Raw genomic sequence first — 23,551 nt, 5'->3', positions numbered from 1 at the left:
CCCAAAAAAAAAAAAAAAAAAAAAAAAAAATCTAAAAAGTGTAAATGTGGTGTTTTATGAAATCAAGTCAGAAACATCTTCTTTAGCCTTATTCTATGAAATTCAAAACTCTTGCCCTTGTCTCATTTTCTCAGAATTACAGTGTACCTGGGATTTCCCTGGTGGTCCAGTGGGTAAGACCCCATGCTCCCAATGCAGGGGGCCTGGGTTTGATCCCTGGTCAGGGATCTAAATCCTGCGTGCACGCTGAAACTAAGAGTCTGCATGCCGCAACTAAAGATCCTGTGAGCTGCAACTAAGACACGGCGCAGGCAAAATAAATAAATAAATAAATATTTTTTTTAAAGAAAAAGGAAAAAAGAATCACAGTGTACCTTTTTACAATTTTAAATGGATGCCGTGTTCACATCAAGTGAAACACAGTGCTGAGAAACAAATGACCAGCTTTTCTGGAAAGAGCCAACAGTCAAAGGCAACCATTAAATATGAAAAAAGCAAAGAGGTATATCAAAACATTAATGATGAGATTAGTCCTAAGAGGAGATACAATGATAAATTTTTCTATCAGCTTAACTTCATTTTCTAAATTGCCTATAATAAACATAATCTCACAGTAAAAAGCTTGTGATATTTATTACATATCCAACATGGCTTGCTCTATCACTACCTTCAGAGTTCTGATCAATGGCACTCTTTAGCAAAGATGCCTTCCCTGACCACCCTATCTACATGAAACAGTACCACCTCCCGACGGTCATGTTCTGTCCTCTTACACTTTTTTTCATTGCATTTTTAAACACTGAACATATATCTGCTTATCTGTTTCTGCAACCCAGTCCCCCCACACCCTCTCCAAGCCTACCAGAAAAGCTCTACAAAAGCAAAAGCAGAGACTTTGTTGGTTAGCTACTGAACACAGAGCTCCTAGAGGGAATGCCTGACACAGTATGTATTCAAGATATACCTGCTGATATTTGTGATTACGTCTTTGAATTTAGAGAAACACTGTATTAGACATTGATAAGAACCACTTTTTATCCCTGCGGTTTTGAAGACTTGGCCAGGTTACACTCTAAACGTGACAAGCAGGCACTCAAGTGATAGGTGTGACTGAGTGCTGTGCTCCCGTGAGGATCAGGTATAAGGACCCAAGCATTTTTTTCCGGCCTGCACTTAAGAGAAAACACATTTCTTGATTAAGTCCCCAAAAGAGTTGAGAAAATCAGCTTAATATTTTCAGTCTTTTAAAATTACTTGGCTCCCTGCTCGATACCCTATTTTGACTGTCACTGACAGTTTTTAACCTTCTGGGGAAATGCCCATCTATAGTGCTTAAACCTTCTGCTCCACACACCTTCCCACATTCCATTCTGTCATCTCACCGGTGGTACAACCTGACCCACTGCATATACACCCTTCCAACAAGCTCCAACATAGCTCATCTGGGTTAGCATGGAACCAACTGAGTAAAAAGTAACATGAATAACGGTCACCTGTGCATAGAGGGCTCACTGGGGTTACAAGCTCTCGCCGAACGTCTCCAAGTATGATTAAAAAACATAGATCTAGGTAGAGTTGTTGTGCTTTCATTCTGACTTCCATAGGATTTTGAAAATTTGTAGTGCATTTCATTTCTATTTGTCATGGGAAAGTACTTTATGTTTCAGAAGTTAATGTACTGCCGATCACATTCAAAACCATGGATCCCGAGTTGCACTGGCTGTTTGAACACGTTTTTAATATGGGAACACTGCAGCCAGAGGAATAAAGATTAAATGGCTAGAATGCCTTTTTTTCTAGTTTATTTTCTAGTAAACCGCACACAAAACTCTTCAGCAAAAAGATTGAAAATATACATTGGTCTTAAATATTCTTGAACATCAGAGGTACTCAGTATATATCTTATATTCTTTTTTTTTTAATTGGGGTATAGTTTTTTACAATGTTGTGTTAGTTTCCATTGTACAGGGAAGTGGAGTTCCCTGTGCTATACAGCAGGTTCTTATTAGTTACCTATTTTATACATATCAGTGTATATATGTCAGTCCCAATCTCCCAATTCATCCCACTGCCCACCCCCCCACACCCTCTTATATTTTTTAAAAATGGCCAGTAACACTAAAGAGATGGATCACTGTTTTCAGATAACAGGTACATAAAAATGACATATTAATGTAGAATACTGGATTTTCAAAACTATTATTTATATGACTATAAAAGCATGATTGGCTAAAAAATTACTTGTTGAATGAATGGAGGTGGAAGTAATTATCTCTCTTGGAAGACTGGAGGCAGGGCGCCAAGGAAGGCTTCGTAAGAGAAATGATTCCTGGGCACTGATCATTCTAACAATTTAATTATAAAAGAATGAATAGTAGTGGGACTGGTAAACAAAGTAAAGACACGTAGGTGGGTCAACAGTATGTTGGCTCAGGAGAACTGTATGTGGTAGAGTAAGTTGTCTGACAAGAATCTAATTCAAGACATTATCCTGTCACTGTTGATTTTTTATAACACTTCACTGGGAGGGGAAAAGCTGATGAGAAAGTTTCTTTAGGAAATTTAGGGCATTCAAAGTGTTCATGAGGATGATGTCAGAAAGATGGCGGACTATGAAGCTCCAAGCCCTTGTTTCCCCATGGAAATACTATATAAACAAATAGAGACTGACTAAAATGGCTTTGTGGGAACTCTGGAAACCAGTCAAAGATCTTGAGCAACCAAGAGAACACCCAATCAAGAAAAACCCACACTAAAAACAGGAAATTTTGTGGCATGTTTGCTTGCCCTTGTTCCACACACCCTCCCCAATGTGGTTGGGATGAAATGGCCCAATTCTCAGTTCTCCCCCTCCAGGTGGAAGGAAAATAACTGGAATGTCTGATATGTTCTAGATTGTCTGTGGTTGCCTTAGGGACTGGTTTCAATACTGTCTTAACTTGGAGGTCAGCCAGGAATGGTGGCATATTTTGGGTCTCAGGTTGGAAACCGTGAAAGGCAGTAGCAGGAGCTGCGGCATGTGAAAACCACAGTGGGACAGAAGTCATGTGGACAGATGGGGGCAAAAGATCATGGGCAGGGGAATACAACAGAACATATAAGGCTCACAGAAGAAGCAGGTGTGACTCTCTTAGGGAAATTAAAAGTAAATACACAAGGGGAAAGGAAAACAAAAAAAAGCACGTGTCCAGGGAACACATATGCCCAGGAAAGGCCTGAAAAAATGTTGCACTTTCATGTTGGACTCATTAATGAAGGTTTTCCTCCATACACAGTCAGTGTGCAAAGACTGGGAGAGTTTGTTATTTTTTCTAATGTGCAGTTTTCAACCAAAGATCACAAAGCATACAAACACATGCTGGGACTTCCCTGGTGGTCCAGTAGGTAAGACTCCACACTCCCAACGCAGGGGGCCCAGGTTCGATCCCTGGATGGGGAACCAGATCCCACATGCATGCCGCAGCTAAGAGTTTGCAGGCCGCAACTAAAAGATCCCATGTGCCACGACTAAGACCCAGCGCAGAAGAAAGAAAGGAAAGGAAGAAAGGAAGAAAGAAAGGTTTCAGATTTACTAGACAAAGACTTTAAAACAACTGTCCTAAATGTGCTCAAAGAACTATAGAAAAACACAAAGAGTGAAAGGAAATCAGGAAAATGACGTGAACAAAATGAGACTGTCAACAAAGAGACAGATATTATTATTAAAAAGAACCAAAGAAATATTCTGGAGCTGAAAAATACATCAACTGAATTGAAAACTCACTATTTCAACAACAGACTCCAATAGGCATAAAAAAAGATCAGCAAAATTGATGATAGGTCATTTGAAGTTACTGAGTCTGAAGAGCAAAAAGGAAAAGAATGAAGCAAAGTGAACAGAGTCCAAGTGACTTATATGACATCATCAAATGGACCAATATATGCATTATGGGAATCTCAGAAGGAGAAAAGGGCAAAGATGTTATGTAAGAAATAATGGGGCTTCCCTGGTGGCGCAGTGATTAAGAATCCGCCTGCCAATGCAAGGGACACGGGTTTGAGCCCTGGACCAGGAAGATCCCACGTGCCGTGGAGCAACTAAGCCCGTATGCCACAACTACTGAGCCTGTGCTCTAGAGCCCGCAAGCCACAACTACTGAGCCTGTGAGCCACAACTACTGAAGCCTGCGTGCCTAGAGCCCACACACCACAACAAAGAGTAACGCCCACTCGCTGCAACTAGAGAAAGCCCGCGTACAACAACGAAGACCCAATGCAGCCCAGAATATAAATAAATAAATAAATGTAAAAAAACTGAGGGAGAAAAACTAAGATATTCCTAGATAAACAAAAGCTGAGAAAATTCATTACCACTAGATGTGCCCTACAAGAAATGCTAAAGCATGTCTTTCAAGCTGAAATGAAAAGATGCTAGATAGTAATTTGTCATACAAAAATATAAAGTTCTCTGGTAAAGGTAAATACAAGAACAAACATAAAAACCAGTATTATTGTGATACTGGTTCATAATTTTTATTCTTCTACAGATTTTAAAAGACAAAAGCATAAAAAATAATTACAAGTCTACATTAATGGGTACACAGTATATAAAGATATAATCTGTAACACCAATAACGTAACAGAGTGGAGGTGCGTCTGTATAGGAGTTTTTGTCTGCAATTGACTGTACCAGTTTAAAATAGATATTACATGTAATTCCTACCATAACTACAAAGGAAATAAATATAGAATATACACAAAAGGAAATGAAAAAGAAACCAAAATGTGTCACTGAAAAATATCAACTAAACATAAAGGAAGGCAGTAAGAGAGGAAATGAGAGACAAAAAAGCTATTAAGACATACAGGAAACAACCAAAAGGAATACCAAATCCTTATCAGTAATTACTATAGTAAATTATTAATTTACTAATGTAAACGAATTAAACGCTACAATCAAAAAACACATACTGCAATGGAGCAGGACCCTATGGTCCCTTCCTGTCATGTCCTTGGCCTACATTTTGTCTGTGAAAAAACTTCAGCCAAAGAATAAGTGTAATTAGGGACCTCTCTAGCGGTCCAGTGGTTAAGACTCCATGCTTCCACTGCAGGAGGTGCAGGTTCAATCCCTTGTTGGGGAACTAAGATTCCAAATGCCGAGCAGCGCAGCCAAAAAAAAAAAAAAAGTTTCATTGGAGAAATGAGAAAACGCAGAAACAAAGGAAAACAGTCAAATGAGACCAAGTAATACATGTTTAGTCATTAAGCATAGTTAAGGACCTTGAAGTTCCTTCTCAAGGGCTATAGATAATATTCTGAGCCACATCCTGTGAGTCGTCTTATACTGAAACCCCCACCAGGTGGAAGATGTTAACTACATGATGACCAGACTGTAGCCATGACATAAGCTGCCACAATTCCAAGAAATGGCCTCAAGCAAATGGGAACAAACCGACCCTGGAACTGAAGATTAATTGTACTTACAACAATCACGACGATGCTAATCAGGCCACCGCATGACCAATTTCAAGATGGACTGTTAGAGCTGACAGTGCTGTTTCTGCCTGTAGCCCGCTCCCTTCACCTATGAAAGCTCTTGTCCACTGACTGTAAGTGGGGGGAGTCGGCCTCTGGACAGGAGTTCCTCCCCACCCCGGGTTGCCAGCATCAAAAATAAAGCAAACTTCCCTTTCCGCCAACCTTGCCTCTTTACTGGCTTCTGAGTGGTGAGCAGCTGGAACCCCCACTTTCTTTGGTTACAATACTGGCAGAATGGATTAAAAAAACAAAATGCAATTGAAACTGATCACGTCTGTAAGAAATTCATTTTACATCTAAGGACATACACAAGTTTAAAGTGAAAGGACAGAAAAACACATTCCATGAAAATTGTAACCAAGAGAAAGAAGGGGTAAGTGGATTACTACAAGACAAAACAGAAATTAAGCAAAAAACTGTTAAAAGAGATAAAGAACATTACATTAACGATAAAAGGGTAAAATCATACCACTTAAAATAGCACGCAAAAGAATAAAATACCTGAGAATAAATTTAGCCAAGGAGATGAAAGAGTTGTACACTGAAAATTATAAAACAATGCTGAAAGAAATTAAAGACCTAAATAAATGGAAAGGAATCCTGTGCTCACAGACTGAAAGATTCAATATTGTTAAATAGGTAATAAGACCCAAGCAATCTACAAGTTAAATGCAATCCCTATCAAAATTCCACTGGTCTTTTATGTAGAAATGGAAAAGCTGACCTTTAAATTCATATGAAATTACAAGGGGGCCTGAATAGCCAATATTGAAAAAGAAGCACCAAGTCAGAGAACTCACACTTCTCAAATTCAAAACATACCACAAAGTTATAGTAATCAAAACAACGTGGTGCTGGCATATAGACCAATGGAATAAGCCCATATGTTTATGGTGAACTGATTTTAGATAAGGTCTACCATTCAATGGGGCAAAGAATGGTCTCTTCAACAAATGGTCCTGGGACAACAGGGTATCACACTCAAGAGAGTGAAACTAGATCTCTACTTGACACCATACAAAAATTAACTGAAAATACTGTCACTGTTTGCAGATGACATGATACTATACCTAGAGAATCCTAAAGATGTTACCAGAAAACTACTAGAGCTAATCAATGAATTTGGTAGAGTAGCAGGATATAAAATTAATACACAGATATCTCTTGCATTCCTATATACTAATGATGAAAAGTCTGAAAGTGAAATTAAGAAAACACTCCCCTTTACCACTGCAGCAAAAAGAATAAGATACCTAGGAATAAACCTACCTAAGGAGACAAAAACCTGTATGCAGAAAACTATGAGACACGGATGAAAGAACTTAAAGATGATACAAACAGATGGATGGAGAGCTATACCATGTTCTTGGATTGGAAGAATCAACGTTGTGAAAGTGACTATACTACCCAAAGCAATCTACAGATTCAATGCAATCCCTATCAAACTACCAATGGCATTTTTCACAGAACTAGAACAAAAAATTTCACAATTTGTATGGAAACACAAAAGACCCCGAAGAGCCAAAGCTATCTTGAGAAAGAAAAACAGAGCTGGAGGAATCAGGCTCCCTGACTTCAGACTATACTACAAAGCTACAGTAATCAAGACAGTATAGTACTGGCACAAAAACAGAAACAGTGATCAATGGAACAGGATAGAAAGCCCAAAGATAAAGCCATGCACATATGGTCTCCTTATCTTTGACAAAGGAGGCAAGAATATACAGTGGAGAAAAGACAGGCGCTTCAGTAAGTGGTGTTGGGAAAACAGCTACGTGTAAAAGAATGAAATTAGAACCCTTCCTAATACCATACACAAAAATAAACTCAGAATGGATTAAAGACCTAAATGTAAGGCCAGACTGTAAAACTCTTGGAGGAAAACACAGGTAGAACACTCTATGACATAAATCACAGCAAGATCCTTTCTGACCCACCTTCTTAGAGAAATGGAAACAAAAATAAACAAATGGAGCCTAATGAAACTTGAAAGCTTTTGCACAGCAAAGGAAACCATAAAACAAAAAGAGATCCCTCAGAATGGGAGAAATTATTTGCAAACGAAGCAACCGACAGAGGATTAATCTCCGAAATATAAAAGCAGCTCATGCAGCTCAATATCAAAAAAACAAACAACCCAATCCAAAAATGGGCAGAAGACCTAAAGAGACATTTCTCCAAAGAAGATATACAGATTGCCAACAAAGACATGAAAAGATGCTCAACATCACTAATCATTAGAGAAATGCAAAAAACTACAATGAGGTATCACCCCACACCGGTCAGAATGGCCGTCATTAAAAAATCTACAAACAATAAATGCTGGAGAGGGTGTGGAGAAAAGGGAACCCTCCTCCACTGTTGCTGGGAATGTAAACTGATACAGCCACTATGGAGAACAGTATGGAGGTTCCTTAAAAAACTACAAATAGAACTACCATATGACCCAGCAATCCCACTACTGGGCATATACCCAGAGAAAACCGTAATTCAAAAAGACATACGCACCCAAATGTTCACTGCAGGTGTAATGAGGTGTGACTGCTTAATGGGTACAGGGTTCTCCTCTGGAGTTATGAAAATGTTATGTAACCAGAGAGAGGTGGTGGTTACACCACAGTGTGAATATACTAAGTGCTACTGAATTTATACTTTAACTATCACCTCAATAAAGCAAAAATTTTAAACTAAAATGTAAAGAGAGGTTTACTCTACCTTATCTTTCTTCCCTTTTTTTGTCTTCTCAGGTGCTGGCATTTTGGGAGCTGGTGGTGGTGGTGGTGGGGGGGGAGGAGGAGGAGGAGGAGGTGGCGGCGGCGGGGGCTCTATAATGGCAGTGGTGGGCACAGCGCCGCGGGCCTGGACTGGCTGCAATGTGGGAGCAGTCACTGCCACTGGGACGGAACACTCAGCATAGCTCATAATTGCAGGAGCTGATGCCAGTCCTAAGTAATTGGACTGTAGGTTCATTCCTCTGGCCTGATGACCCATTCCTGTTGCTGGATGGCTAACTGATAGTGCCTGGTGTCCAATCCCTGTTGCCTGGTGACCTAGAACAGAAAACATAAAACTATAAAAAGGACATCGTGGGGCTTCCCTGGTGGCGCAGTGGTTGAGAATCTGCCTGCTAATGCAGGGGACACGGGTTCGAGCCCTGGTCTGGGAGGATCCCACATGCTGTGGAGCAACTAGGCCCGTGTGCCACAACTACTGAGCCTGCGTTCCGCAACAAGAGAGGCTGCGACAGTGAGAGGCCCACGCACCGCGATGAAGAGGGGCCCCCGCTTGCCACAACTAGAGAAAGCCCTTGCACGGAAATGAAGACCCAACACAGCAAAAATAAATTAATTAATAAACTCCTACCCCCAACATCTTAAAAAAAAAATGATTCTAATATACCACCCCCCCGCCAAGAAACACACAAACCACCCCCCCCAAAACAAACAAAAAACCCAGTCACATTTTCTGGTGTTCTGAATATTTTAGCATTAAGGTACTTAAACATCAAGATCAATGATGTTGTGTAAATGCTCAGAAAACAGCCTGGAAGGATATATGCCAATGTTAACAGTGGTTTTTAGTAACTGAAATAAATGCACATAAACTGTCTTTGCAATGAAAAGCCTTTAACATTAATTTATGATATCTAATTCTGGAAACAAAGATAATACACGGATGAAAATACATTTTAATCACAATGCTTACCTGTAGCTACAGCTGATTGGCTGTAGAGGACCGGAGAACTACCAATGGTAGCTGATCTCTGAACTGCTGCAGTACTAATTTCTGTAGCTTTTCTCTTTATTGCTTTAGTGGAAGGAGAACTAGAGATGGTACAGTCAGCTGAAGTCTGAAACAGAGATTCTAGTCAGTGGCTGTAGCCCCTGGTTAAGTACCCTCTTCTAAAATAAAACATGTAGGGACTTCCTTGGTGGTGCAGTGGTTAAGAATCAGCCTGCCAATGTAGGGGACAACGGGTTCAATCCCCGGTCCAGGAAGATCCCACATGCTGCGGAGCAAGTAAGCCTGTGCACCACAACTACTGAGCCTGCGCTCTAAAGCCCGCAAGCCACAGCTACTGGGCCTGTAAGCCACAACTACTGAAGCCTGCTCGCTGCAACTACTGAAGCCCATGTGCTCTAGGGCCCACATGCCACAACTACTGAGCCCACGCACCTAGAGCCTGTGATCTGCAACAAGAGAAGCCACTGCAATGAGAAGCACGTGCAGCACAATGAAGAGTAGCCCCCGTTCGTCGCAACTAGAGAAAGCCCACATGCAGCAACAAAGACCCAACACAGCCCAAAATAAATTAATTAATTAAAAAAAAATAAAACGTGTCAATCATGCCCCGGTCCTCCAAAACTTTTCAGAATGCCAGATGGCATTTCTCACCTGGCTAGTTACAACTGTGGTTTGTGCTGAAGGTTTCAATGGAGTATCCTCCTCCGTTCCTGGAGCAGGAGGCTCCTCACTTCCTTCATCCTCCATCTCGACCTCCTGGATCTCACCATCTTCTGCAGGAGGAGGAGGAGGGGGAGGGGGAGGCGGGGATTCTGGAGGTGGAGGCGGAGGCGGTGGCATTTCCAAAGGTAATGGAGGTTGAAGCACAGGCACATTTGACTGAAGAAGGGTCCAGAATGGAGTAAGTGGCATGAGTGATGAAGAAGAAACTTGGCCAGAAAAGGACTCTTTACAAAGAGAACCTATGAAAACAAATAGGAGTCAGGGAAAAAGCAAGACTAAAACTCCATGAACACAGAAATGTTCAACTGATTATACAGACAAAACCTGTCCCACAGACATCTATTCTACACTGATGTCACTGAAATATTAAACTCAGTTCAAAAATGACTTCCATGAAAAGATAAATTTATAGAATTTACTGTTAGCACTCGCCCCAGCTGTGTTATACTAGTCTTGTTTTCTGGGTACAGATTTATGGCTGAGTAAATGAAGCACATCACATCAGCTTAATGAGAAATTCAGTCATCTGAACCTGAAGTTTATTTCAAAGATACACAACTAGAAGCCAACATTCTGGGGTCTTCTTTATTTCAAAAGTGAGTGAATGATGTGCATTTGCAATACTGATTCCATGTACTTAATCTTTTAGTGAGCTAGATAAGTAATTAAGGATGACCCAGAGAAGTACACATTCAAAACACACGAACTCTCCCCATTTCAATTAATTTGGGTTACTAAGTTTCAAAAATCCATTTGCAAGGGGGTATTGTCAATCCTATCATTCCTTCACACCTTTGTGTGAATTATTCATTTACTAAATCACAGCAACAAATGAGGGAGGGTAATTTTTTATTCCTGTGATGAGAAAAGGGAAATCAGGGAGCATGAATCTTCAAGGTAAATGATAATGATAAATATAACACAGAGAAGAGGTGTTTGAAGATATGGAGGATTTGAAATGGCTGCTGAAGTTAAGAAATTATAGCTGAGGAGCTGCAGGGTTAGCTTTCCTCAAAATTTGCAAAAGTCATAGTAAATGACTACCCTGTCTCTGCTGGGAAAAGATTTAAAGATTAGAGAAAATAGGAAGATATACTTACTTGCAGCCTTCCCCATCCCTCTTTATCGTCAATAGGGAAGTTTCACAATATTTGGGACTATTAGATATATATCCCAGGAATGCTGAAGGGGATTTTCTCCCTAAAATCATAGAATTTAGGAGTAGAAGAGACATGAGAAATCGTCTAGTTTACCCCTCTCATTTTAAAGGTAATGAAACCCAGGAGGGAAATGACTTGCCCAAGATCATATAGCTCTTAGTGGTCAAGTCTGACCCCTAGTCTAGTGCTTTTTTTTTTGGCCGAGCCGTGCGTTTTGCTTGCAGGATCTCAGTTCCTCCACCAGGAATTGAACCTGGGTCACAGTAGTGAAAGCCCAGAATCCTAACCACTAGGCCATGAGGGAACTCCCCTAGTGCTATTTTAACAAGATGTCCTGGTGAAATATCAGGAGTCTAAGAGCGTTAGAAATCTCAAATTTCAGTTCTCACGGAGTAGAGATCCAGATGCCGTCACCTGTCAAATTCCATGGTCAAAGCAGTAGATTAAATAACGACCCTATTATAAAAGGCTCTAGAACAAGGATAAGGCCTTTTACCTTACTTTGCTCAAAATACAGCACACTGGCACTCAACAGTGTAAAACCAAAGCAGCCATGAACCATTTGGCTTTTAGAATAGCTTCACTTTTTTATGGAACAGGTAGATGATACATTACGTAAGAGACTTGAAGAACATAATTCACACGGTTACTCTAATTATTTTGAGAAACTGCTTACTACCAAGGAAAAGGGAACTGAAAAAAATTCACCAGAAAACAAGAATGTAGTTTTCCAGCTAAAAGACTTCAAGTGTCTTATTAAGCTTTATGAATCTCTACACTAACTGGTAGACAGTTTGGGTATGGGCAGGCAGTCTACTACATTACATAATAGTACATCAAGATTACATCAGAACTGAGGAAGTAAACACTGAGGATTAATAACTTATTAAACTTCCTTTTACTAAACCAACCATAATATATGGTAGGTAAACAAATTTGTCAGATTTATATGTTGGTAGGTTTCTCATCTAGAAGCATAATGCAATACTGGTATGTTTATGATGGTGAGAAGCTGCTATGCAGAGGAAATCAAGAAAACACAGTAGGTTCAAGGTTAATAATGTGGTTTACAACCTTCAACAAAGTTAATCAGAAATAATTGAGCTTTCTGTAAATAGGAAACAAACTAGACTTGATAAATTTAGATCATACAAGGAGCACTTTTAGAGTTAATATTTGAATCCTAAACTAAGTTTACTCAAAACATAAAAGCTGCATCGTAACACTGATAATTATCTCTTTTAGCTTAAATACAAAGAATTTCGAGAAATCCTAGTTTGAATATCCATGGATGTCATATTACACACTGCTTCTCTTCATTTCTAAATTTAACCCAGTTGAGGTATTTTGCCATTTAAGAGAACATTAAGTCTGAAGTCCAAGGAGAGATTAAAATGGTATATACATAGCTTTTATTATGTGCTAATAAATTTTTTAAACTATCAAGCTTAAAAACAGAATACCATGAGGATACAAATGTTGAATTCTCCAAGAACATATTTTTTCTATGAATCTTTACTTATATAAATAGAAAATCAGGCTTTCTTTCTTATAAAGGTAGGCTTCCTTTATTGTTTTCCTATATTCCCCCCAAAAGTATTATTGCTTAGTATTTTGAGGCAAGAGGCCAGTTTATCAGTTTAAATCAAGAAATTATTATAGAAATAAGACTTTTTGGAAAAGCAGCTTAACTTAACCTGACAAAAGCCCAGCAAAACAGACATGTTGGGTATCTTGAAGTATCACTCATCTTAAGAGATATAATATCAAATTCAAACATGCAACAATGAACAAGGATTAAAAATGAACAGAACTTTGAAACTTTCTTGCTCCTCAGTGTATACGTTTTCTTCTTTAAAAGATTTTAACCACTGTTGGGCTGACAAAAAGCAAGCATTAGACACTTTCTTTACAGGCTTAAAATAGTGACTGGTATTGCTCTTCAATTCCAAAGACCTTAGTACAAGATTTGGATTTTATTTAGATCAAGTTTATCATGTGGTTTTAGTAGCTCTCAATCAAGAGGCTCAAATACATAAGCTGGTTTACCAGTGGCTTTTTCCTTTATCAGACAGTACCAACTGCGTGTCATTAACAAAGGGAGAAAGTAACTTAATGTGTAACTCTAAGGTATTCACACAACACTTAGCATTAGCAATTCTAGAATATTCAGCTTTAGAACATATAAGAAGGGACATTAGACACTGGTCAAGAAGGGAATCACCAAACCAGAACCACCATCAAGCCTCTTCAGTTCACTAACTATTACAAAGTAAATAAAACCAAGTTACTAGACGTATCTACTATTCACTACCCAAAGAATGAGAAAGTAATCTAAAGAAAATCTCTTCATAAAAATGGTACACCCTGTAACTTAAGAAAATTTTTTTCTGAAATATGAAGTAGAAAACCACTTTTTTGCTATGTTCTAAAATTATCTGCAGTCATAGGTGCCTATTTTGAGTGACCTGATAATGATTCTTAGGATATTTAAGAAGTTAACAAAATCACTGGTACATGACCATTTTTATTTGGTACACAATCAGAACTTTTCTACTGGGATTAGGGAGCCAGTAGAATACAAAATATTATTTTTGATTAGCAGAGGACGTAAGAATTCAGCTCTTCACTCCCATCTTACAAAAAACTATCTTTTTATCCTCAAAGGTGTGTGACTTTATTTTTTGATTTAAAAAAAATTGAAGTATAGTTTGATTTACAATGTTTCAGGCATACAGCAAAGTGATTCAGTTATACATATATATACTTTTCAGATTTTTTCCATTATAGGTTATTACAAAATATTGAATATAGTTTCACAAAGGTTTATGACTTTAGAAATCATTCCACAACACTCTTACCTTCACATGCTATCATTTAAACAAACATCTACCAGTTTTTCAGATTGAAAGGCTGTTTGTTCATCACAGTCTTGACTATGCTTCATTAGCCACTTATTTTTGTCATTCCAAGAAAGATGGGGACTTCGAGGAAAAAAAACAATGTATCTTCTTCCATAATAAGGAAATCAAGCAATGGTTCTTCAGATTCTCAGAGTAAATGAAAAACTGTGAAAGCCTTTTTTTTCTTTTTTAAATTTATATAACCAGGGCTTCCCTGGTGGCACAGTGGTTGAGGGTCCGCCTGCCGATGCAGGGGATGCGGGTTCGTGACCCGGTCCGGGGGGATCCCATATGCCGCGGAGCGGCTGGGCCATGAGCCATGGCCGCTGAGCCTGCGCGTCTGGAGCCTGTGCTCCGCAACGGGAGAGGCCACAACAGTGAGAGGCCCGCACACCGCAAAAAAAAAAAAAATATATAACCAAACTGAAGTTCCCTAACAGTACTTTAACTGGATTGAGCGATCTTAATTGTTTTATACGAGAATATTGATGATTTGCAATGATCAATTATTTTGCTTCTCTGAAACAAGTATGGTCCTAGTTTCACAGCATTTATTCAGATCATTTTGGTTTGTAACAACCATACTTCCTACGAGATTAGTGAAGTGTAAAAATGAGGTTGCAAAATCAGCAGACTAAGTGCTCTACAGAAAGGCAGAACAAATCTCTTATTACTCCACATAAATATCGACCATTTAAGTAACTGGTTCCTTAGCATTAATTAGAATTCCTGTTATTGGAAATCCACAGCTTCGTCTGTGGCATGACAGAATAGTTATAGGACAATCTTTTAAAATCAAAATACACCGGCTCATAATTTTATTTTTTAGCAGAGTCTGGCTGGTATCAATACTACGCTTATTTCCAACTAGTCACTACCTTAGTTTTCTTCAATATAAGCCCTGCATTCTTTATTTTCTTTTCCTTAGGGCAAGCCGTTATCTTTTAGTTAGAAATTTATGATTATGATTTAAATTATTTTCTTTTACATGTTAATACAAGTCTTTTTTTTCTCTAAAATAATTTCTCTCCAATTAATATAGGGTAAATTGTCCCACCTGTGGAATTCTCGGAAGAGTCTGTAGAATTTGAGTCAGTGCCAGTTTTGTCTTTCAAGGTCTGTTTAGGAAGAGTCTCGTCTCTACTTTCTTGTGCTTGGCTTTCTTCCTCTTCCTCCTCACCATCTGGGAACTCCCACTGAGACTCGCCCGACTGTTCGTTTACATAGAAATATCGTCTATGATCCCTAAATTACAAGAAAGAAAACACATGTTTTAAGACCCATTCTCCTACAAAGACACTTCCATTTGGTCCTGTCCCAGGACAGCAGTCTGCTCTCACAGGGACGAACCTCTTCTTAATGGACTGCTATTCACAAAGGCAACAAAGAGCTTTGACAATTGAGGATGGAGAACCAAGGATAATTCAAAGCTATTTGCACTGCCAGCAGCTCTGTGAATACAGCCCTGAGCCCTCTCACTCCAACAGATGACTTAGAAAAACACCTCTCACATCTTTTTTTTTTTTTTTTTTTTGCCAATGCTTAACAGGGTTTCAAGTTTCATTAGCAAAGGGACTCAATCTCCTAGAACACTAATTTCCCTTCCAAAGAAGAGAACGAAGTTTGCGAAAGGTGACTCTTCCCCTCTTGAACCGTGGAATTCACATTTCATACTCTTGATACCAAACACAGTGAAAGCTAAAGAGAGGGAGAGGATCTGGGAGCTGAAAAATAAAAGAGCAAAGATTTCAAATAACGAAAAAAAAATCAAGAAAAGCCAAATATAAAAAGAAATGTTTTCATCTGACCTGCTGGCAGAAGATAGTAATCTTGTTCTTCATTCACATCTTCAGCCACGAAGCTTTCCTTAACTTCACCGAGGTTAATCAGGAGTAGTTGCTTCCAGAGGTCCTGTAAAGCGCACAGAGCTCTCGCATGCGCTTAACCCCCAAGCCCGCCCTACTCCGTGCAACAACACTCTGGAGTAAAAACCAGCTTTGTCCAATCTTGGGAAAAAATCCGTTACATGGAACACTTTAGACATTGCTTTTTGTTTCTCCAACGTGTGGCTGGCCCAAACTCTGCAAGTGCTCGGGGTGCTCTGCCTGCCCAGCACCGCTAACGCAGCTGCTCTCAGTCTCCAGACAGGCTGTCAGGTCGTCAGGTGGTGGTGATCACAAATCAAGTCTGAGATGTCAAAGGTGAAAGGTGAAAAGGGGAGAAGAGTGCGTACCTGTCCCAGTGGCAGGACCAGCCTTTAGGAGTGGCGTTTATTTCATACTGTTTTAGTTGTTCTGCTGCATCCTGAAGTTTTCGTTTAAGGTAGTTTCCATTAAGAGCCCCTTCCCGCCAGTCTGCAATCCGTGTCTAAAATAAAAAAGCAGTAAGTTAAAGATTTATTATAATGTCAGGAGGCAGAGGTAAAAGGGACTTAAGTCTTCTGGTCCATGATGTATACTCTGGCAGCAGACTAGACCGAACGGGAAAAGAAATCCCAGCCTAAAAAATCTTGTTTGCTCTTCAGAGTTCTCAAAAATGAGACTGGACCCCAGTACTGTCAAATCTCCAACATCTGTGAAAATGAGTAGCAGTAGTTTTGTTTTTCCCTTTGGACTATATTAAGATGGTTCCCCAGTAACTTTATTTTTTGGGTAGATAGTTCATTCAATTAAGTAATGTTATTAATCAAAATTAAAGGTTTAGTTCTCAATGAAATCAGTCAGCTTCCTACAGGAATTCCTTACCTAATCCTATTTATTGTAAAGTACACAGGTTACAAATAGGATCCAGAACTTCTCTTTTTAAGTAGACCTATAGTGAATTCCCCGGCGACCCAGTGGTTAGGACTCCTCGCTTTCACTGCTGTGGGCCCGGGTCGGGGAACTAAGATCCCAAAAGCTGAGTGCCACCCCTGCCTGCGCCCTGCCAAAAAAGTCTATAGTGCTTTAACACTTATAAAGTACTTTCAACATTATGTGGTCTCATCATCACTATGAACAGAATTTTAATTTCTTAGAAAAACAGAACATATGCCAATTCAAGGGGGTTAAGTATCATCATCATACACAAACTCTCAGTATTTATTTCCATAATTATGTTTTGCTTTGGCTAATACATAGTTTTATTTCCTGGGTTGGTGGTTCAAATATACATCAAGATTAAAAATTTAAATTTAGGACTGAAACATAAATAAGACAGATTCCTCACACACACAGCATTTCATTCAAACATTGACTGCTTGTACTAAAAATGGCTAAATTACCTCAGTCTGTAAAAGTAGCACATGAAAGTTGGAGATGGACTGCCTATTAATGCCTAAGAATTCAAATTTACTTGTCAGGGTATTTGCCAGTTCTCCAATCTGAAACTGTAATGCAGGAAAGAAAAAAAAGGAAAAATAAAAACAGAGTGAGCAAAATTGTCTTTATTATGTAAAATCTTTCATTTATCGTTGAAGATACTAGAAAAATGGGTCTGCCTATAAACAGCCTTTCTCACATACCGCAACTAGTTATGTACAAGATAAACCCTAATTTACAGTAAAATAATTCACATAGCAAAGTGTTAAATAATGAGACAAGGTCAAGAGAAATTAGACGCACTATCTACTCTAATACGATATGGAAGTTGAAAATAGGTCCTAAATGACATAACCCCCAATATTGTCCAAGCCATCATTTATCCATTACTAATTGCTTACACTAGCCCCACACTGAACAAAATTAATTCTCCCAGTCCCATCTACACGGCTGTACACTAGCTGGTGAGTGGACAAACTCTTTCAAGTCAAAAGAATATGCTAAGTGGTTTTTCCAACAGATCACACTTTAAGAGCCACATGCTTACTTGGTCCAATTCTTCTCATGACATTAGCAACAGAAATGAAATTGGAAACAAATATGCCTTTGTGTAAGGACAAGTAGTTCATGCAGGAATTAAATTTGTAACTTGAGTCTCTTTAGTACTTCCAAACTAGAGAAGCCTATATTTGATAAGCTACTGCTTTCCAATGGAGACTTACTTATAAGTAATTAAGCATTTAGAATTTATTTTTAGATAATTTCTCTACATCAAGTCAGTCTCATAGCTCCTTATTTCAGCCTTAAATATAACCTTTTCACCTAACCAAATAAATGATTTATATTTGGAGATAGTAAAGATTACTTTTTACTACTTGCTAAAAGAAAGTAGTTGGCCTATTTAAAATGGTTCGCCAATTTAAAAATACTTATTTGTCAAATTGCATTAAGTAATATACATACTTTCAAGTCCTGTTCTTCTTCTACTTTAGGTGCTGTTTGTACTTTAATCTTTTCTGGAGATTCTTCTACTTCCATCTCTTTGTCCGAATTTTCATCTACTTTTTCTGAATTTTCAGCACCAATTGCTAAAAAAGAAAATATGTGAAATTAAATCAAAAGGACTGTAAACAGAGGTCCTACTCTATAGCACAGGGAACTATATTCAATATCCTCTGATAAACCATAATGAAAAAATATTAAAAAAAGAATGTCTATATGTGTATAACTGAGTCACTTAGCTGTACACAGCACAGATTGGCACATTGTAAATCAACTATACTTCAATAAAAAAAATAAAATTAAAAAAAAAAAAAGGACCAATACTAATAAAGCCCCAAATACATTTTCTTACCCTGTAGCAAATATCTGAAAGTTATTAGTGCTCTCCTTTGCCTGTTTTCTCCTTACATGTTAAGGAAGCCCTAGTGACTTATCAACCTACTGTCTCTAAAGAGCCAAAAAATTTAATCCTTTATAATCACCTTTCTTTTTTTTTAAATAAATTTATTCATTTATTTTTGGCTGCATTGGGTCTTCACTGCTGCACACGGGCTTTCTCTAATTGTGGCGAGTGGGCGCCACTCTTCGTTGTGGTGTGCAGGCTTCTCACTGCGGTGGCCTCTCTTGTTGTGGAGCACAAGCTCTAGGAGTGCGGGCTTCTGTAGTGGCAGCATGCAGGCTCAGTAGTTGTGGTGCACGGGCTTAGCTGTTTCACGGCATGTGGGATCTTCCTGCAGCAGGGCTCGAACCTGCGTCTCCTGCACTGGCAGGCAGATTCTTAACCACTGCACCATCAGGGAAGCCCCTATAATCACCTTTCTTAAAATGTGTCTATATACATGATTTACTTTGTTTTACCACATTACCAAGAAGTTTCTGCTTTCCCTTCCTCCTTCATCTATTAATCTTTTCTAATCTTCTCTTCCAGAAAATCATGGCTTCAATTATTTACAAAAGCTAGAATATCTAACGGTTCTTTATCAAATGGGTTTTGATAAAAAGGCTTTCAGGGCTTCCCTGGTGGTGCAGTGGTTAAGAATCCACCTGCCAACGCAGGGGACACGGGTTCAAGCCCTGGTCCGCGAAGATCCCACATGCTGCGGAACAACTAAGCCTGCGCGCCGCAACTACTGAGCCTGCCCTCTAGAGTCCGCGAGCCACAACTACTGAGCCCACGTGCCACAACTACTGAGCCCACGTGCCACAACTACTGAAGCCCATGTGCCTAGAGCCCGTGCTCCACAACAAGAGAAGCCACTGCAATGAGAAGCCCGTGCATCGCAATGAAAGAAAGCCCATGCGCAGCAATGAAGACCCAACGCAGCCGAAAAATAAAGACAAATGAATTTATTTTTAAAAAAAAGGCTTTCAAGACCAGAGCAGCATATTAAAATACCAAATAACTCCCTTCCTGAACTGGTTAACACCTGTAGACAGCCTTTACTGGACCTACCTACTCTTCTGGTTGGTGCTGTCTGCTGGTAGTGGGAATCTCCAAAAAAGAATAGGTAGGTTTACCACATACTTAAATGGACTAAAAGATATGAACTCTTTGTTATGTGTGCTTAACACCTGCTTACCAAACTAATCCACATATACAATGTAAATCAATCTCTCTGGAGGATCACAGACTAAAAACAAACTTGAGTACCTTTTCTTAACGCTGGTTAATATTTGATCTAGAGAAGAAATGTGACTTTAACATCACTCTCAACAGCTTTCATTAGCCTAAAATTTTGTATTACAAAAAAAAAAAAAAAAAAATTTTGTATTAAGTACTTAACCTTTTCATACAATGGCCTTGTTCTTTTTATTTGATCATTAATATTCCTTCTGCATTTTCATATTGTCTAAAACCAAATCTTTCTGCTCTCTCACTTACTAGTTTATAGTTCATTGGTATATTAGACATCTTACAGTTGATGGCAGGTTTAAGAATTTAACAATTTTAAGCACTGCTAGAGCTCTAAGACTTGATTATTTTGGAGGGCAGTTAGGCAGGATCTATCAAATGAAAATGCACATACCCCTTGACCTAGCAATATACCACTGGGAATCTATACTATAATGGTACTAAAATCTGCATAAAGATAGATGTACCAAGATGTTTACTATAGCATTATTTTAATTGTATAGTATCATTAACTAATGAGTATATTTAAAAAACACCATAAGCACTCAAGTAACTACAACCCAGCCTAACAGAAGACTATTAATAACGCCTCAAAGCTCCCTGTGCCTCTCCCCCAACACGTTCACACCAGACACACCCTGATGGTGTTGGTAAATGCCTCTACTTTCATCATGGATAGATCTTTAAGCACAATATTTCTGCTTAGCTTTCAACTTATATACATGGAGCACTAACATATGCATTCTTCTGTGGCTTTTTAAATTCAACATTATTGTTCCTGACATTAATCCATGTTACTGCGTATAGCAATGGATCATTCATTTTTTACTGCTGCTCAGTATTCAATTGGAAGAATACATCACAATTTATCCACTACTCTTTTGATGGATATTTGAATGGCTAATACTTATACTTTTTTGGGATAAAATGAATGTAATATTACTTCTAAGAGTGAAACAAGGACACAAATGTCCATCAATGGGGAAAGAGTTAAATGAAGACATCTATACTACTCAGTAGTTAAAAACAATCTTCAAGACCCTGTTAAACAAAAAAGTATGTCTAACAATCCATATAGTTAATCTCTCCTATGGTAAAATTTACATATGCACATCATACACACACAAAACCACCAACGTATATAAAAAAAGAGGAAAAGGTCTAGAAGAATATATGTAGATAAAAAAATAAAGAAAATGGACCTCAGGGTAGGGCATGAAAACAGTGAAAAGACGAAGGGGGGAGGGGCACTTTTAGAATTCTACTTCATATTCTTCTATATGGTTGATTGGAAAGAAAAATTCAAGGATGTTTGCATTTATTTATTCCCTGTGTTTTTGTTTACTTGTTATTTTTAAACTGTAACCTATAAGGTACCTTCTGCTTGGTACACTCAGCTAAGGTTTGGTGATTAAAATTAGTTAGTTCTGGTAACAGACTGCAAAAATGCAGCAGGTTCTCCTCTATATTACCCTGAAGATGACTTGGGTCCTCATGACAGTACCAGACTATCTACACACCCAACCAAAGGCTGGACAACTTGTACACAGAGAGGGAAGATGAGGCTGGGTTTGCCAGAGGTGGGCTTTGCCTGCCGTGTTTACCAACTGGTAATAGAGAGGTAAAGAGAATCCACGGTCTTTATGCAGATTATCACAATTACCGTAGTGAGTGATAAAAAGAAAAGGGAGGGAGAGACCCAATTTCATTTTGTTTTTGAGGGAGAAGTTATCCCGAATCAGTAGTGAATACACAGCCCGATGGATTCTAGCCTCTCAATTTCTTACTGCTCCACTAGAGGTGGAGCAGGAAAAGGCAGAAGTTTCCTTCCCCGCATTTCCTAAAAGGGTAAAAGTGCTATATCGTTCTATTTGCTGAAGAGAAAACAGAAAAGGGTAAGAGGGATTTCTCCTCTACATCTTTCAACTCTCAAGTTTAATTAAAGCACGAATTACCACTTTCTCCATTTTCTGGCGTCTCTCGTCCAGTTTTGCTGGAACTCCGGCTGGTAGATTCTGGACTGGTAGCTCGAACAAACATCTTCCATTTTCCTCTTTTAGACATAAGTCTACGCATTCCATCTTGAGATGCTGGCTGGCTGATATCAGAACACGGACTAGACCCTGACACACTACCATCTCCTTCCTCCAAGGCTCGCAGCTCTGCCTACGACGAACAGGAATTAACTGTTTACCAACGTTTATTTGTGTGAGTAGCAAGAATGACAGCCATGTGTTTTTGGAATTTAAATCCTTTGAGGACAAGAAGTATTTTTTAATACATTTTTCCATCAGGATTGATCATTAGGCTCCAAATTCTATTGTTACTCAATAAATGTTTATTCGTGATTACAGTTAACAAATACTGATTTAAAGGGTATAGGTTCTAAAGATCCATGAACAAATTTTCTAATACATGTACACAAAGGATAAAGCTCAACTTTCGCTGGTCCCTCTCCATAGCTTCAAATTTTTCAAAAGGGGGAAGCTTCAAAGTGATTTACTGCTATAACACCTGTTAAGACTTTGCTTTGTATATACTCAAGGCAGCAGTAGATAAAACTGTTCCAAGAAAAATCAGGGCAGAAAATAAGTAAAAATCAACTTCTCAATCAGAAAGTTTCCTGTGGACCATTTATCTTAGAAGGAAAGCACATGAAATAATGGGTTCCTCTTAAATTCTCCTGTTATCTTCCCACAAGGCCCACTTTTCTTTTTCCTTTTTTTTTTTTGGCCGCATAGAAGTCTGTGCAATTTCAGTTCCCTGACCAGGGATGGAACCCAGGCCCAGGCAGTGAAAGCGCCAAGTCTGCTAGGGAATTCCCATAAGGTCCACTTAACTATACACACAATACCACAGGTGATCACTGGAAGTCAACTTGTACTTTAACTGTTGGGTTAAAAACCAAATTATCACAAGAATTCGCAATGTTTGTCTGTTAAGAAGCTAAACCAAAGATATACATTACTTACTGTATCTATCCTTAAATCATAACAACGTTAGTCTTTATTGGTTGTCAACTACCAAAAGCATCATCAGGGACCAAAAGAACTACAACTCCATAGTTCAAGTTTTTATTACATAAGCATATCTAGGTGAAAGGATAAGAAAAACAAAATCCCAACGATGGCTGTAAATTGAGCACAGCAATCCCAGAGTATGACAGTTCCGAAGGAAGAAAATACATCTAACAGAACTTCAAAAACTTACTTTTTTCCTTTCCAAAACCAGCTCCAGCTCCAGGGTATCTTGCTCTTCTTCCTCTTCACTTTCTCCAGACTGAACAACACTGCAAATATCCTCCTGAGTAGGGTCTTCCACACCATCCAACAGACTTTCTTGTGGCTTTACTATTGTTGCTTCTTCTGTTGTACTTGTTTCTTTCTCTTCTGAAACTGGCTCTACTTCTTTACAAATTACTTTTCTTCTCCATCTCTCTTCTTCCTCTTTTATTCCCTCAGGCAATAAAGGAGCAAGCAGTGATGCTGCCACCCCTTTCTTCTCCTCCTCATTATTTGAGAGAGCTTGAATTCCTTCATTCACTTCCTGTAAAGAATAAAATAATTT

General features: G+C 38.8%; 1 protein-coding gene across 1 annotated transcript in view; it reads right to left on the bottom strand.

The window, feature by feature from the left end:
• Positions 1–23,551, bottom strand: part of FNBP4 (formin binding protein 4) — a 38,509-nt gene that overhangs the window by 4,498 nt on the left and 10,460 nt on the right. Inside the window, exons 7-15 of the mRNA XM_024749345.1 lie at positions 23,195–23,530; positions 21,940–22,150; positions 18,313–18,437; positions 17,313–17,417; positions 16,284–16,417; positions 15,108–15,295; positions 9,916–10,226; positions 9,226–9,370; positions 8,236–8,570 (exon numbers count right to left, since the gene is read on the bottom strand). Coding sequence (XP_024605113.1) covers positions 8,236–8,570; positions 9,226–9,370; positions 9,916–10,226; positions 15,108–15,295; positions 16,284–16,417; positions 17,313–17,417; positions 18,313–18,437; positions 21,940–22,150; positions 23,195–23,530 — 1,890 coding nt within the window. The remainder of the gene's footprint in view (positions 1–8,235; positions 8,571–9,225; positions 9,371–9,915; positions 10,227–15,107; positions 15,296–16,283; positions 16,418–17,312; positions 17,418–18,312; positions 18,438–21,939; positions 22,151–23,194; positions 23,531–23,551) is intronic.

The sequence above is a fragment of the Neophocaena asiaeorientalis genome, unplaced genomic scaffold (genome assembly GCF_003031525.2).
Source record: "Neophocaena asiaeorientalis asiaeorientalis breed wild unplaced genomic scaffold, Neophocaena_asiaeorientalis_V1.1 scaffold43, whole genome shotgun sequence".
NCBI lineage: Eukaryota > Metazoa > Chordata > Mammalia > Artiodactyla > Phocoenidae > Neophocaena > Neophocaena asiaeorientalis.
Note: the sequence above shows the minus strand (reverse complement) of the source record. Positions and strands in the feature narration are given on the sequence as shown.